At 34.1% G+C, this 17,050-nt stretch overlaps 1 protein-coding gene across 13 annotated transcripts in view; it reads left to right on the top strand.

The window, feature by feature from the left end:
* The window catches only part of HERC4 (HECT and RLD domain containing E3 ubiquitin protein ligase 4), a 138,022-nt gene that overhangs the window by 116,749 nt on the left and 4,223 nt on the right, over nt 1–17,050 (top strand). For all 13 annotated transcript variants that reach the window (XM_011287366.3, XM_011287365.3, XM_045040046.1 and 10 more), the window contains 4 exons: nt 6,675–6,841; nt 7,480–7,546; nt 9,937–10,019; nt 14,412–14,595. In XM_011287366.3, coding sequence (XP_011285668.1) covers nt 6,675–6,841; nt 7,480–7,546; nt 9,937–10,019; nt 14,412–14,595 — 501 coding nt within the window. The remainder of the gene's footprint in view (nt 1–6,674; nt 6,842–7,479; nt 7,547–9,936; nt 10,020–14,411; nt 14,596–17,050) is intronic.

Here is a 17,050-nt window from a genome sequence, read left to right as displayed (position 1 = left end):
TATCTTACAATCCTTTTTATTTCTGTAAGGATGATAGTAATGTCCCCACTTTCAATCCTGATTTTAGTAATGTGAGTCTTTTTTTTTTTTCTTGGTCATTCTAACTAAAGGTTTGTCAGTTTTGTTGCTTTTTTAAAAAAAATCAGCTTTTAGTTTTGTTGCTTCTATGTATTTTTCTCTCCTATATTTTATTTATCTCCACTTTCATCTTTATTGGTATCTCTCTCTACTAGCTTCAGGTTTAGTTTGCTCTTCTTTTTATAGTTCCTTAGGGTATGAAGTTTGATTATTGATTTGAGATATTTTTTTAATTTATTTTTTAATTTACATCCAAGTTAGTTAGCATATAGTGCAGTAGTGATTTCAGTAGTAGATTCCAGTGATTCATTCCCTATGTATAACTCCCAACAAATGTCTTCCTTAATGCCCTTTACCCATTTAGCCCATCCCCCCACCCATTTTCTTTTTTAATATATATGTTTGTAACTACAAATTTACCTACGGATTGGGAATTATAAATTGCCTCTATAAATTGAAAAAGACTAAAATCATAAAAAATTAATTTTCTGACTACTATGGAATAAAACTGGAAATCAACAACAGAAGGAAATATAGAGGGTCCATGGCTGGCTCAGTCCAGTGGAGCTGCAACTCTTGATCTCTGGGTTCAAGCCCCACTTGGGTATAGAGATTACTTAAAAATAAATCTATTAAAAAAAAAACAAGGCAGAAGGAGGGGCGCCTGGGTGGCTTAGTCATTTAAGTATCTCAGGTCATGATCTCATAGTTCGTGGGTTCAAACCCTGTATCGGACTCTGCACTAACAGTGTGGAGCCTACTTGGGATTTTCTGTCTCCCTCCCTCCCTCCCCCCCGCCTCAAAAATAAATAAATAAACTTAAAATTTTTGGAGGCTTAATTTTTGACCTAACATATGGTCTTTCCTGGAAAGTATCCTATTTGCGTTTGAGAATAATGTATTCTCTTGTTATTGAATGGAGTGTTCCAAGCTGTCTGTTCAGTCTGGTCATTCTGTAGTGTTGTTCAGGTCCTCTATTTCCTTATTGATCTTCTGATTGTTATATCCATTATTGATATATTGAATATTGGGATATTAAGCCTCCAACTATTATTTTAGAATCATATTTCTCCTGTCAATTGTGTCAGTTTTGTGTGTATTTTGAAGCTGTATTGTTAGTTATGTATATATTTATAAATGTTACATCTTCTTGAATTGATGCTTATCAGAATATGTCTTCATCTTTTGTAATAATTTTTAATTTAAAGTCTATTTTGTCTGATACTGGTATAGCCACTCATCTCTCTCTTGGTTACTAGTTACATGACATATCATTTTTTTCAAACTCTCACTTTTTTTTTTTTTTTTGAGAGAGTACAAACAAGGGAGGGGAAGAGAGAGGGGGACAGAGGATCTGAAGCAGGCTCTGCACTGACAACAGCAAGCCTGATGTGAGGCTCAAACTCGTGATCATGACCTAAGCTGAAGTCTGATGCTCAGCCAGCTGAGCCACCTGGGGACCCCTCAAACTTTGACCATCTAGTGTCTTTGAATTTAAAGTGAGGCTTGTAGACAGCATGTACAGCATCTTCCTAGACTTACTATGGAGTTATGGTTCAATAAACCCACTGTAAATTGGAAATTTTGTAAGTTAAACATGCATTGACTACGCCTAACCTACCAAACATTAGAGTTTAGCCTAGCCTATACTAAACATGCTCAGAAGAGCCTGTAGTTGGGCAAAATCATCTTAAGCCTCTTTCATAACCAAATACTGAATATCACACGTAATTTATTGAATAGTGTACTGAAAATGAAAAATAGGCTGGTTGTATGGGCACAATGGTTATAAGTGTATTGGTCGTTTACCCTCATGATTGCATGGCTAACTGGGAACTGTGGCTTACTGTCGCTGATCAGCACATAGTGCATATTGCTATCCCAGGAAAAGATCAAAATCTAAAATGTGAAGAATGTTTTCTACTGGTGGAGTATCACTTTTGCACCACTGTAAAATAAAAAAAATCAGAAGTCGAACCATTGTAAAGTAGGGACTGGCTACAGTTGAATAATGGTTTTTTTAAAATCTGTTCTGCTAGTTTCTGCCTTTTGATTGCAGAATTTAATTCATTTACATTTAAAGCTGTTACTGATAAGCACTTCTGCCATTTTACTGTTTGTTTCCTATAAGTCATATCTCTCTTATTCTTCAGTGCCTCCATTACTGTCTTTTTTAAAAATTTAATTGATTGTTTTGTCTAGTGTGTTTTTTTGATTCTTTTCTCATTTCCCTTTCTCTCTCTCTCTCTCTCTCTCTCTCTCTCTCTCTCTCTATATATATATATATATATATATATGTATGTATATATGTATACATATATGTTCTCTCTCTCTGTATATATATATGTATGTATATACATATACATATTTTTTTCCCTGAGTAGTTGCTCTGAGGATTACAATTAACACCTTAAATTTATAACAATCTTGTTTGAATTAATACCAACTTCCATACTGTGCAGAAACTCTGCTCCTGAAACAGCTCTGTCCCTTCCTCTTTGTTATTGTCACACCCTACAGCTTTATACATTGTATGCCCATTAATGTAGATTTATACTTATTTTACACGTTTGAGTTTTAAACCATATATAGAAAAAAAGGGAGTTGCGAGTCAAAAATATAATAATTTTAACTTTTATATGTACTTGTGTAGCTACCTTTAACAGAGTTCTTTTCTTTGTATGGCTTTGAGTTACTGTGTGGCATCCTTTTCTTTCAGCCTACTGAACTTTAGCATTTCTTGTAAGGAAGGTCTAGTAGCAACAAACTCCCTCAGTTTTTCTTTATCTGAGATTTCCTGGATGTAGAATTCTTGCTTGACAGTTTTTTCTTTCAGCTCTTTAAATGTGTCATTCCACTGTCTTTGACATGCATGGTTTCTGATTAGAAATCAGCTATTAATCTTATTGAGGAGCCCTGCTGTGATGAGTTGCTTCCCTTTTGCTGCTTTCAACACTCTTTTTGTAATTGACTTTCAACACTTAGATTAAAATATGTCTGGATGTGGATTTCGAGTTTGTTGAGCTGCTTGGATGTTAGATTTATGTCTTTTATCAAATTTAAGAAATTTTTAACCATTTCTTCATATATTCTTTCTGCCCCACTCTCTCCTTTCCTTGTGGGACTCTCCTGTCTAAATGATGGTACACTTGATGGTATCCCACAGATCTGTTAGACTCTGTTCATACTTCATTTTTTTTCTTGCTGCTGTTCAACAAAGTAGATAATCTCAATTGGCCTATCTTCAAGTTCATGGATTCTTTTTTCTGCCTGCTCAAATCTCTTGTACCCCTGCAGTGAATTTTTTGTTTCAGTTATTGTACTTTTCAGCTCCAGAATTTTTAGTTCTTTTCCATAATTTCTCTTTCTTTACTGATACTCTCTATTTGAGGAGACATTGTTCTTCTGTTCTCTCCCCCCACTTCCCACCCTCATGGTTTCCTTTAGCTATTTGAGCATTATTTAAGACAGTAAAAAGTCTTTGTCTAGTAAATCCAGTGTCTGGGTGTTTCTCAACAATTTATATTTAATTTTTTTTTCTTATGAATGGGCCATATTCTTTTTTTGCATGTCTCATAAATTTTTGTTGAATACTGGACACTTTTGAATACCAGATAATTATTTCTTTTGTCTTTTTCTTGTGATCCTTGGCTTTTTATTCACATTTAAGAATGTGACACTGAAAAGCTACCTAGTTTGAGTATATACATTTATGATTTACAATCACCATTCATAGAGTGATTAGGTAGAGGTGTTTCAAGGAGAACCATCAATTGTCAACATTTACAATTTGGCTGCCAGTGTTCTAGTAGTGTTCTGAACACTGGAAAGGGAAGCTGGGATTTCTCATTGTTAACTATGCATACCTTCATTTGATCCACTTGTTTCTTTGTATGTGTATTCTATGTTTTGTTTTTTAATTTTTTTTAATGTTTATTTATCTTAGAGAGAAACAGAGCATGAGCAGGGGAAGGGCAGAGAGAAAGGGAGACACAGAATCTGAAGCAGGCTGCAGGCTCTGAGCTGTCAGCACAGAGCCCAGTGCAGGGCTTGAACCCATGAACTGCAAGATCATGACCAGAGCTGAAGTCAGAGGCTTAACCAACTGAGCCACCCAGGAGCCCCTGTTTTAACTTTTTAAATTACATTTTTAGTTGAAGTATAGTTGACATTCAATATAATATATATTAGTTTCAGGTGTGTAACATAGTGATTCATTAGTACACATAGCGTACATAGTGTATGTACAGTGCTCAAAGTGTAGTTACCATCTGTCACAATACAAAGCTATTAAAATATTATTGACTACATTCCCTGTGCTCTACTTTATATCCGTGTGACTTATTTATTTTATAATTGGAGGATTGTACCTCTTAACCCCCTTGAACCCTTTGATCCCTTTGTTTTTAATGCACCATCTGTCTCAGATGCCAGAGCCACTTTGGCTCATTGTCTCCAGAAAGGTAAGGGACTTTTCACCACATATCCTGTTTTCAACTACAGTAGTTAGTACCTCTGACTTTCAGAGTCTTATGTTTTACTAACTGAGCTAGCAGGGCTACTTGACTTTAAAGGTATTTTTGCTACTTCCATTCCCTGAGTCTGAAGCACAAATTAGCTTGTTTTTCATTGGCTTTTCTCTTAAGCTCCTGTTTCAGTTTAAGCTTCCTGAATCAGTTAACCACCCTACTACTAACCAGCCTACAGTTAACCATCTACTTTTCATATTTTGAAATATTATCATCTCTTTAGTGATATTAAAACCCTCCCCTATTTTTTCTATTCTCTTTTATCTTGTGGGTTTATGCCCATTTTAATCCTTTATTCACGTTTAGAGGGATTTCAGGAGGAAGAGATATTAACATGTTATTCGGTCTGTCCTGTTCTAAAAGGACTTTCTGAACTTAAACACGGAATAGGACATCACAAAGGAAAAAGGCTAATTTGACCACTGAAAAAACTGTGACATTTATGTATAACAAAAACAAGATTATTAAGAAGTATATAGCAGACTGGGATATATATATATATATATGAGTATATATATATATATAATACTCATATGAAGAATTCAAATACAAATATATAAGAAAACACTAGCTCCAAAAGGTAAATGGGCCAAGTATACAAAGAGGCATTTCGCAAACACACACAAAGTATATAGCAGACTGGGATATATATATACACACACACACACATATATATATATATATATATATATATATATATATATATATATATATATGAGTGTATATATATATGAGTGTATATATATATATATGAGTATATATATATATAATACTCATAGTATATGAAGAATTCAAATACAAATATATAAGAAAACACTAGTTCCAAAAGGTAAATGGGCCAAGTATACAAAGAGGCATTTCACAAACACACACAAATCCCTAATTTTCAGTATCACTAGCAGACAAAAATACATACTAAACAAGTTTGCATTTTTTAACTCCTATAGAAATATGTGTCTGTGTGTGTGTACAGATGAAAATGGGGAAAGATAGCCATTTTCTTGGACTACAAATGTCAGTGTAAATTGGAATAGGTATGGAGGAAAACAGTTTGGGGTTACGCTTAACTATCATTTGAGTTTGAAATTCTTCTTACAAATTAGAATTTCTCCTAAACAAACATTCCAAACTGTGCAGAAATGATACACGTCATATTTGGAATATCACTAACTAGTTGGAATAACTAACACTGATAGTGCCTTTACTGTGTGCTACAGGAACCGGGCTACAAGTATTTTACATACATTAATCTCATCCTCACAACAACCTTATGAGATAAATACTGTTTTTGTCTTTGAAAACATTGAGGCCAGATAGTGAATGAACAGGTGTGGAGCCCCAAATCTGATAAAAAATGTTTTTGTCTTTAACTGTCATGCTCACAGAATTTTCTGCTACTATATGTTGCTTCTCTAAAGATGAGGGGAAATAAGCATTGTTTTTGATGTTTTAATAATATAAAATCCAACTGTAGTAAAATAGCTAACTTTGCAGACTGTGGTACTTTTATATGAGTGATATGCAGCCATTAAAAATCATGTTTTAGAAGAATATTTAATGATAAAATACTTGTGATTAGAAGAATGAGAAGACCTTAAGTATAATGTTTTTAAATTATTTTTTTGAATTTACAGTTGATGAAAATATGTAAAAAATTATTTTAATCATTGTGAATGGATTACATGCATTTATTAATTTTCTTTTTGCCTTTTAAATCTTTGAAATTTTGAATATGTATAATTATTTAAGTCAGACTAAGTGTTCTAGTAATCATTTCATTTATTAATTTAATGATGTAGAAATGCTCATATTTCTGGGAGAAAAAGCCACTTGTGATTTTAGCAAGGTCTTAATTTTGTCTTAGAAAATATATTGATGGAAATAATGTAGAAATACTAACACTGATATTATCCCAGGGAGATATGCTTGAGAATAAGCTTTTTCTTGTTATTCATTACTCTGTGTCTTCAAAATTTTCTACTACAAGTGTATGTTTTTGTCATCAGAAATAATATAATATTTTAACTTGGAAAATAGTCTTTACTTTTTTTTTTCTTTTATTTTTAGACATTTGAAGATAGTGATTTGTTCCATTTGATTGGTGTTATCTGTGGATTAGCAATTTATAATTTTACTATTGTGGACCTCCATTTTCCTTTGGCTTTGTATAAGAAACTGCTGAAAAAGAAGCCATCCTTGGATGATTTGAAGGAACTAGTGCCTGATGTTGGGAGGTTAGTTGTAAAAAGTGACAAGGATGGAGTGTAGGTAATAGAGAATGAGAAATGTACAGAAAGCTTTCCTTTTAGGAATAATTGTATTTTGTGCTTGTTGAATTTCCAAAATAAACAAAAACCCTTCTCATATTGGAGAACTCATGGTGTTACCCAGATCAAAATTTTCTACTGAAAGACTTCTGTGTATAAAACCATTCCCTAAATTTTTAGTAATTTAACAATATTTTACAAATATCAGATAATAAACTTAGGAAGGCAATGTTTCCTGAGAATAGTTAAATGATTTACTTGGACTTCTGATTACTTTCATTCCTAGCTGGAATACGTAAAGTTTCTTATTTATTACATAAAATGGAATAAAAATTGTATATGAATAAGAACAAATGTTAAAAATGGCTGGACACATGGCCTTTGTATTTAGAAGAGATAAAAACCTTAGAGTGATTTATTTGTTCCTTCAAAATTGTTCATTAGCTTGCCATTACACATCTACCATTCTGAAACAAATACAAGAGTACAGATTCATAAAAGGATTTTATCAAGAATGAATGAGAAATACATATTTATCCATAAGCAAAACAGTCAAAATACCCAGTAATGTTTTACCTCAAAGAAAAACGTATATTGTTTTGCAGAAGCATGCAACAATTACTGGATTATCCAGAAGATGATGTCGAGGAAACATTTTGTCTTAATTTTACGGTAAGATGGAAAGACCTAGAATAACCTGATTATTCTTCATCCCTGCCTTATGGTTTTTGTTTTTTTTATGTTGACGAGTGGAATTCTTAACCCTTTAGCTAACATTTATTGAGCATTAACTGTTTGCTAGTCATAGTACGTACATTATTTCATTTAATCCTCATAACAGTCCTATGAGATTGGTATTATCCTTATTTTACAGATGAAGAAAACTGAAAACAGTCATTACATGTCAGAAATAATATTTATACCCAGGTCTGTGACTTCAGAGCCTAGTGTTTTATCATTATGTTAAAGATCTTTACAAATACAAGAAGACCTCTTTATTCAAGTATTCATTTTTGAGTCTGCAGTTAATTACAAGAATCTTTAGAGAAGCAAAAGTTACTGTACATTAGAAAATTCAGTAATGAACTTACCACTTAAAAGATTAATTCCTACTCAGACATCCCTTTCTGCTTACATTAATATTTGTCCTTGCCTATTTACCTTACTGTTGAATGACATACCACAGTGCAAATGCCAATACATTGGAATGATATTTAGAAAAAGAAATTGCAAATCTTACCAAAGATACAGAATTTTGTTAATTTAGTGAAAGGGATGTTGAATAACTTATCCATCCACTTGCAAAGCCCTTGCCAAACAAGGATCTGGCAGAAGTAGACCAGTTGACAATTAAAGATGAGAAAATCAGCAAGGATTGTGAGAAAGCACTCCAGAATGGAATGGTTTAAATGTTGTTAATTAGACTCTTGTGAAAAGGGTAAAGCCTTTGGTCTTCTTTCTTTCTTTTTGTTTTTAAAAACTTTGTGTATTTGTTTTTCCCCCATATAGTCCCCTTTATGATCTTGTGGTCAAATCTGACAGATACTATATTCTCCTATCCCACAATTTTCCAAAAAAATGATGTGCCCCGTCAAAAAAGTTTACCCATTTCTTGATCATTTTAAGAATTGGCACATAGTACAATTTTAAGAAAATTTGGCTAAAATGAAATGAATTTATTTTAATAAATAATGGTTGAATGGTTGGTTTCCCAGTGGTTTGATTCTTTAATCAATTTCATTTATAAGAGAATCAATTATCTTTGAATTTTTATTGATTATCTCAATGGACTGAAACTTCGGGTTCCAAGCAATATAATTTCTAATTTGTCAATGCCAAGTTTGTGAATGCTTTAGTATATTCAAGAACTATGGTAATTTAAACATTCCTTCCCACTGCCATTTCTTTTCCAGAAATTTTCAGTGAGTCTTTATTGCTTGCATAATAATAGCTTTAGAATGGGCTTCAGAGTCTTATTTGTAATCTGGCTTTCTTTGTAACTTACACTATATTCCTCCATTAATAGCAAGTTTTATCATGTCACACAGTATTCTCTCATGTACCTTATCTTCCTGTTTTTTAGGGCCATACGTTTTCAGAATTTGATATTTACTGTCATATGTATCCTGTCCAGTCTCTATGCTCAGTCAGAAATTCCATCCCCTCTCAATCTTTGAGGGCCCTACTCATCCTTCTAGGTGCTTTTCAAAGGATATTTCTTCCTCAAGGTCTTTCATACTTCCTCCAGTTAGAGAGTGTTCTTTCCTCTGTGGTTTGATAGCATTTTGTTCATGTCTCTATTACAGCATTTATTTTAAGAAGTTGCTTATATAACACATTTCTCCTCCTTAACTAGATAGTAAATTCCACAGCAGGGATTTATTCATCTCTTACCATCTCAACCCCACCGTAATGTTTTATAGATAGCAGGTACTAAAAAAAAAAAATGTTTTCATAGAAGAGGATAATATTCCAAAAAGAGGGAATAGAAGGAGAAAAGATACAAAGGTGGGAATGGTAATACTTATAGGAAAATTAGCAGACTAGTAAAGCAAATAAAAAGTTTCAAAATAACCAGCTATCTTTATAAACCAAATCGTGCATACTGGAAAAACCATGTATGATCAAGAATGCAAACAAGACAGGAATATAAGAGTAGGAGCTGTCAAGTGAGAAGAATGCATGGCAGGTCTAGGCTGCATACATTTTGACCACCTGTATTCTGTTATATGTGCAAGGAAAACATCCTTTCTGATATTTTACTCCTGTAGTGATTGTTCTAAAGTCTTACACATAATAAATACTCCATTTCCTGTTCTAAACTAACCAAACATTTGGTAATTTGTAGTTAGTCACAGTAGGATTTCACACTACTACGGAGGATGAAAACTTCTAGTGTGGCTTTATTTAGAATTCACAAATAAGCTTATGGTAGTCACAGAATTTTACCTCAGCTTTATTCTTATATTTAATGAGAGAAAGGTAGACTATAATAATAGGTTATTAAAATCTAATAAGTTTTGAGTCTGACATTGACTTTTTTTAAAAATTTAAATTAATAGATCACAGTTGAAAACTTTGGTGCAACAGAAGTGAAAGAGCTGGTTCTAAATGGTGCAGACACAGCTGTTAACAAACAAAATCGGTAAGTGAATTATAGCAGCATCAGTGGTAGTAATAACTTTCCGTAGGCATTTTCTTCTGTATATAGAAACCTGTCACAGTCTTAAGTTTTTACTCAGGTAAAACTTACTTTTTGAATGGTTAGTAAGGAAGTAACTGCCTTTTGTTCCTGAAATCTCTTTAAGACATTAATAAAGAAATAAAAGATCATAACCAAGACAGAGAAGGGAGAGGAGACAACGGAAACCCATTTTTGGAAGCTAGAGAACAGGAGTAACTAACTAACTGGTCAACCAGAGACAGTTGCAACATAGGAAGGAGTCAAGAAGGCAGCCAGTTTTTATATTGCTTAACTGCGGCTCAGGCATTGAGAATAAAAATGTTAGAAAGTATATTGGGCTTAGGGGAATGCTGGAAATGGAAAGATTGCTGTTATAAAAAGCAGTTAAAAACCCATTTACCCATTTTCATTAGCACTACAATAGCCTGGCAACTTCCCTTTCTGGTCTAGGCAGAAGATTGGAAATTTACCTTCTGGAGAGATTGAACTAAAGGGACTTTGGATATTTTGAAGGGCGGGGGAGGCGCTGGGGGAAAGGGATACTTTAGATTTGAGTTCAGTTAGGCACAACCAAGGTAAGAGGCATACTGAAAACAAGTAGATTGAGTCTACACTTCCCTCTCTTTGGCACTGTGTGCTGGAGGATTCTTTGGGTAAACTGCCTCACTTTTAAGTATGAGTAGATAGCCAAAGATCGATGGGCGTTTAAGGAAAAACGAAAACCATCGAATGCCAAGGAAACAGAAACAATGCAGGATGAAGAAGAAAACTTCAAAAGAAGATGAAATCAGTATTCTTAAAATGATATAGATTAAAAATTACTGACTTAAAATTCAAAAAAGTTGAATTAAAAATTGAAAAAAAAAATCACTGAAAGACATTTGTCAAATAAATGGTACCAAAAAACTTGCTAGAACAGAATGACATGCTTTCTTAAAAGACATGCCTTTAAAATTGAAAGCATGGAAAGTTAAAAAAAAAAAAAGACATACTAAGGCAAAAGAGAACTTTCAAAATCCTAGGAGAATAAAGATTCCTAAAACCTTCCAGGAAAAAAAAATATACTGACCATATACAAAAAAGAACCAGAATAACCTCGAACTTTTCTAAAGAATGACACTGAAGCTGGGAGATTAGAATTCTGGGGAAAGATGATTTTTTAACTTAGAATTTTGTATCAGAACTGTCAAGTATGTGCATGTATATAAAAACATCTCCAGGCATCCAGAGTCTCAGAGAATCTACTTCCAGTGCATTTTTCTCAGGAAGTTACAGGAGGATGTTTTCTACCAAAACAAGGAGTTAAACCAAGAAAGAGAAAGACACGGGATCAAAAAAAAAAATACAATCCAATCTACAAGAGAGGCAGAGGATTTCTTCTGCAGGAACAGCAGTGTGTGGAAGGTTTAGGAAAAAGCAGCCGATGTGGGTTAGATCAAGAGGATGGAGGCTCCAGGAGGGCTGTCTCCAGGAGAAAAATGCAGCTTTTGCTCCCTTACGTAGTTGAATGAATCTAAAGAGATTGACATTTCTGTTAAAGTGAGGGATGAAGTAGCAAATTAAGGGAAGCAAAAGTTGTGGGTTTTTTAAAAATTTTTTAATGTTTGTTTATATTTAAGAGAGAGAAACAGAGGCAAGAGGGAGGGAGCAGAGAGAGAGAGGGAGACACAGAAGCAAAAACAGGCTCCAGGTTCTAAGCTGTCAGCACAGAGTCTGACGCGGGGCTTGAACCCACGGACCCATGAGATCATGACCTGAGCCGAAGTCGGACGCTTAACCGACTGAGCCACCCAGGTGCCCCAAACAAAAGTTCTTTTTAAGGAAAGGCAGGTAATAAAATATTCCAACTTAATTGTGAGCGATATTTATGATCATAAAAATTTCAACAGTGAACAGTGAGCCAAAAATTGTTATAATGGGAGCTTTAAGGGAAACAAAGTGAGAGAGGGATAATTAAAAATAAGGTAAATCCTCACCTTCCACAATAGGTATTCACTTCATTAGATTATATTTAAAATTGAAAATTAAGGAATAACATAACTATGTTGTTGAAATTTGAAGGTAAATATCAGAAGTAATAGCGAAAAGTTAAGTTTATTTGCCTTCAGATATCAGGAATTTCTAATGGAAAGGAACAAGACAGAGAACTGCTTTGTTCTCTTCTATGGTGTTACAATTCTTTAGACAAAGCTAGCTTATTGGCTGTTGCCAGGAGCTTTATTCAAATGGTTCTAATTCTGGTTCTGCTACTTAGTAACTGTGTAACTGTAGGTAAATTAGTCAATGTCTCCATGCCTCAGTCTCCTTTTCTGTAAAATGGGATGATAGATTGTACCTATTTCTTGGAGTTATTTTGAGGATTAAATGAGGCAATAATTTTAAGATGCTTAAAATAGTGCTTAGCACATGTACGTGCTCAGTAAATGTTGGCTGTTAGGATTATTACTATTTGACATTTAAAACTGTGTGTATGTCTTACTTTGATAAAAATAAACTGTTTTTAAAATAATGTGAAAATATTTAGGTCTTTCTAATTATCCTTTCTTTAAAAAAATCTTGGTTTTGAAAACTGATTTAGAAAGGTTTTTAGCCTACTATTAAAGTATTATGTTAAGTTTTTTAATTTAGTTAATAATTTAAAGAATTTTTATCTTTGTACTACCAATGCTAGATAAAGTGTTGAAGATAAAAATATTAGCACATAAAGCAATTTAGCCTTTTGTGCTTAAAGCAGATAAATTTCTAATACAGAGAAATTTCACTTTCTAATTAGACGAATTATAAAATTATGCATTACAAAATTATCTGCCTCTTTTCATCAGAACCTAATAGCATATGTTATTGATTTTTCCTTAGGCCCACCCAATTTTATATTGACCCCCTTTAACCTTCTTTTTTCTGTTTATAAATTCACTTTGAAATTATTTTATAATTGCTAAGAAGATTATCTATAGATAACTAAATTTGCCAGTATTCCCAGAATTATCCTTTTGAATTTGGAGGACTGGAATATAAAATATTGAAATACCCCTGGTACCCATTCTCATAATTTGTTTGACCAGATAGATAGCTGCATAAAATAATTGTGGCTAACAGAACAAATTGAATAAAACTATAGTGCTAATTCCTGGGTAAAGGGACTTTTGTTTGTTTATAGTTTACTTTTGTATCATAACAGGCAGGAAAAGACATCAGAAGTGTTTGTTATATATATGTGTGTGTACTTATATGTATATGCACATACTTCTGAAAAGAAATGGCACTTGTAATCTTTTAATGAAGTGCTTAATAACCCTTTGAGGTATTTATTCACTCATTTATTTCTAAGAGAGAGAGCATGCAGTGAGCAGGGGGAGAGGCAGAGGGAGAGAGGATCTTAACCAAGCTCCATGCCCAGTGCAGAGCCGATCTCATGACCCGAGCCAAAATCAAGAGTCACTCACTTAACTGACTGAGCCACGAGGAGCCCCTGAGATACTTAGTTTTTAAAATAAATTTTGTTGGGGTGCCTGGCTGGCTTCATCAGTAGACCACGTGACTCTTAATCTTAAAGTCGTGAGTTCAAGCCCCACATTGGGTATAGAGCCTACTTAAAAAAAAAAAAATGTGTTTTCAGATTCCTTGAAACCCAATGAAAAACAGGTAGACTGTTGTCTGTCAAATAGTCTGTATCCCAAAGCTCTCATTTTTTCCATCACCTGGTATTTTTAACAGATGACTCTTTTTAGGGATGCATTTGAAGTGGTGCATATAAATCTCAATAATCTGTGAATATTTAAAAATTATTTTGATAGACATTTGTGTCCCTTTAGGAAATGACATTTCACCTTGGAATAAATAGCCTTCCTAATTAGGCTATGAATGATAGATGAAGTCTGCATGCCTCCTAGATAATACTGGATTTTTATACAGAAAGAATAATAAACTTCTCTATAAAGACTTTGTCCACTTAGGGGTGCCTGGGTGGCTCAGTCGGTTAAATGTCCAACTTCAGCTCAGGTCATGATCTTGTAGTTCATGGGTTTGAGCCCCGTGTCAGGCCCTATGATGACAGCTCCGAGCCTGGAATCTGTTTCAGATTTCAGATTCTGTGTCTCCCTCTTGCTTTCTGCCCCTCCCCCGCTCATGCTCTCGCTCGCTCGCTCTCTCTCTCTCTCTCTCTCTTGCTCTCTCTCAAAAATAAACATTAAAAAAAAAAGGGCTTTGTCCACTTAGAATCCTGCTTATACTTTCTCAGTTTGATAGCTAAGTAGCAAAAAGTACATGAGATCAAACTTTTAATAAGACTGCATGTGTGTTCTCCATAAAAAATTATTTTTATATCCTGTGCCATGTGTGCCTTTTCATTTCTAGGCAAGAGTTTGTTGATGCTTATGTGGATTACATATTCAATAAATCAGTGGCTTCCTTGTTTGATGCTTTTCACGCGGGCTTTCACAAGGTCTGTGGAGGAAAGGTCCTTCAGCTCTTCCAGCCAAATGAACTACAAGCAATGGTTATTGGAAATACAAATTATGATTGGAAGGAACTGGAAAAGGTAAGGGAAAATAAATCTGTGAAATTGTCTCAATGGAAAGGCGAAAGGAAAATGTGGTTTATTGATAGAAAAATTGCCCTCTTGTTTATTGTTTTCCATTTTACACTATTAGTCATATAGGAAAGTACTATATACTTCCTACTCCACAATGAATGAATTTAGTTGTATATGAATTAGATACCATTTTTGTATTTGTGGTATTGGTAGTTTTCTTATGGAAAAATGTCATTTATGACAGAGGTCAGATAGAAGTCCCAGCTAAAACTGAGTTTTCTTTCTGCCCAATCATAAAACCATTATGAAAAACATTCACATTACTTAACACCTTTGTTTATTTTTTTTTCTGCTTACTCTCAATGCTAAATTTTTTTAGCAGAGAATAAATAATATTTATGATCTCCATTATTAGTGTTAGCCAATAAAGGGATCTTTGGGGAGAAGATTGGGAATTTTTAAACAACTTTTTTTTTTTTCTTTCTCTTTACCAATCATTCTCAGATATTTCTTCAGATAAACATTAAATAAAAAGTGCTAGGTTAGATCAGCTTTGAGAAAGATATATGCAAGTTTGACCTATAAAATTTTCTGTCTTTGTAATCCAACTCTGATACAGTTTTTTGCATTAATAGTTTAATACTATGTACCCATTAAGTTAGCTAACAAGTCTAACAAGGATACAAAGCATTGGTAACTTTCACGCATTGCTGGTGGGAATACAGATGGAAAGAGTTTGGCATTTTCTTGCAGGGTTAAATATGCACTTACTACATGACCTAGCAGTTCTACCCTAAGGTATTAAGTTACATTCACACAAAATCTGTAAATAGGAGGGTATGGGATGTAATTGTTTAATGAGTACAGAGTTTCAGCTTAGCAGAATGAACAGTTCTGGAGATGCATGGTGGTGATGGTTGTGTAGCCGTATGAATGAACTTAGTACCACCAAACTGTACACTTAAAATGGGTTAAGATGGTAAACTTTCTTGTAGGTATTTGACCACAACTTTTTTAAATTATGTTTTTAAAACTCTGCAAACATGTCAAAAACTAGAAACAGCCCAGATGTCCTTCAGTGAGTGAATGGATAAAGCAACCTGGAGTACATCCATACAGTAGGGTACTACTGAACAATAAAAAGGGATGCACTACTGATACGTGCAACAACTGGGATGACTCTTAGATCCTTATGCAGAGTGAAGAAGCCAGTCTCAAGGATTACATACCATATGATTCCATGCATGTGACATTTTTGAAAAGGCAAAACTATGGTGAACTGGATATATGACTGTAGAGAGTAGCGCAGGAGAGTTCTTGGGGTGACGGAAGTGTTCAGTATCCTGATTGTGGCGGTAGGTACACAAGTCTATCCATAGAACTATACCCACACTGGAAAAAAGTCAATTTTACTGTGTATTAATTTAGGGAATAAATTTTTTAATTTAAAGAATAATTAGGACTTCTGGTTGAACATACTACAGTAAACACGTTTGCTCCTTTCCAAAATCTCACTAGAATAATAATAAAGGAATAAAAATAGGAATACACAGACAGAAAAAAATATAAAAGTACCATGAACAAGAGAAAATAATTTTGGAAGATGGAAAATATGTGGATGAGTTGTTGAGTGACTAGAGCAAAGAAATTTGAATTCTAAGCCTCCTGAGGGACAGAGGTTTTAGGAGACAACTCATTTCACAGCATAGAAATTTTAAAAGGCTCAGGAATTGGTACATGGTCTTGCTGTAGTAGCAGATTGTGTGGTTAGGCTAAAAGCAATAGAGTTACTTCAAAGCTAATTTAAAGAATTGTAGACCCCTCAGCTTCTCTATCCTACCCAGGAGACAAGTCTAGAGAAGACCACAGAATCTGGGAAACCAGGTGGAACTGAGGAAAGTTGGTAGGCAAGTTTATATCCTCCAGGAAAGAGATTAAAAATTTATTTTTTGGGGTAAATTGATCTGCTAAAGAGAAGAAAGCTGTACTGATTTTAAGGAGACCCCAGTAGAAATGGACTCCACCTCCAGTCATCCTAAAATAAAAATGATGTAATGGCCTCCAGTCACACTTAGCATCCCACACAGTTTGTCCTTTTTGCCCCATCTCCTATGGTTCTTCCTCTCACTCACATTGCTTCAGTCTTTATGGCCTCTTTGCTGAACCAGTCTTGAGGGCTTTCTATTTAGCTATTCCCTGTGCCTGGAACTCTTTTTCACCTTGATCATTCCAAATGCTTCTTGCTCTTACTTCCTTTATGTCTTTATACCTTCTCAGAGACTTTTACTGACTAACTTACCTAAAAGTGGATATGTGCACACACACCCCCACTCCCACACCCTGTCACCCTTCCCTGCTTTATTTTCTCTTTGAATTTGACAATATAAATTTTACTTAATGGTCTTTACTGTCTGTTGCTGTTTTCCCCCACAACAATGTAAGCACCATGAAGGCAGGGTTT

The sequence above is a fragment of the Felis catus genome, chromosome D2 (genome assembly GCF_018350175.1).
Source record: "Felis catus isolate Fca126 chromosome D2, F.catus_Fca126_mat1.0, whole genome shotgun sequence".
Lineage (NCBI taxonomy): Eukaryota > Metazoa > Chordata > Mammalia > Carnivora > Felidae > Felis > Felis catus.
This window is presented reverse-complemented; position numbering and strand designations above follow the sequence as displayed.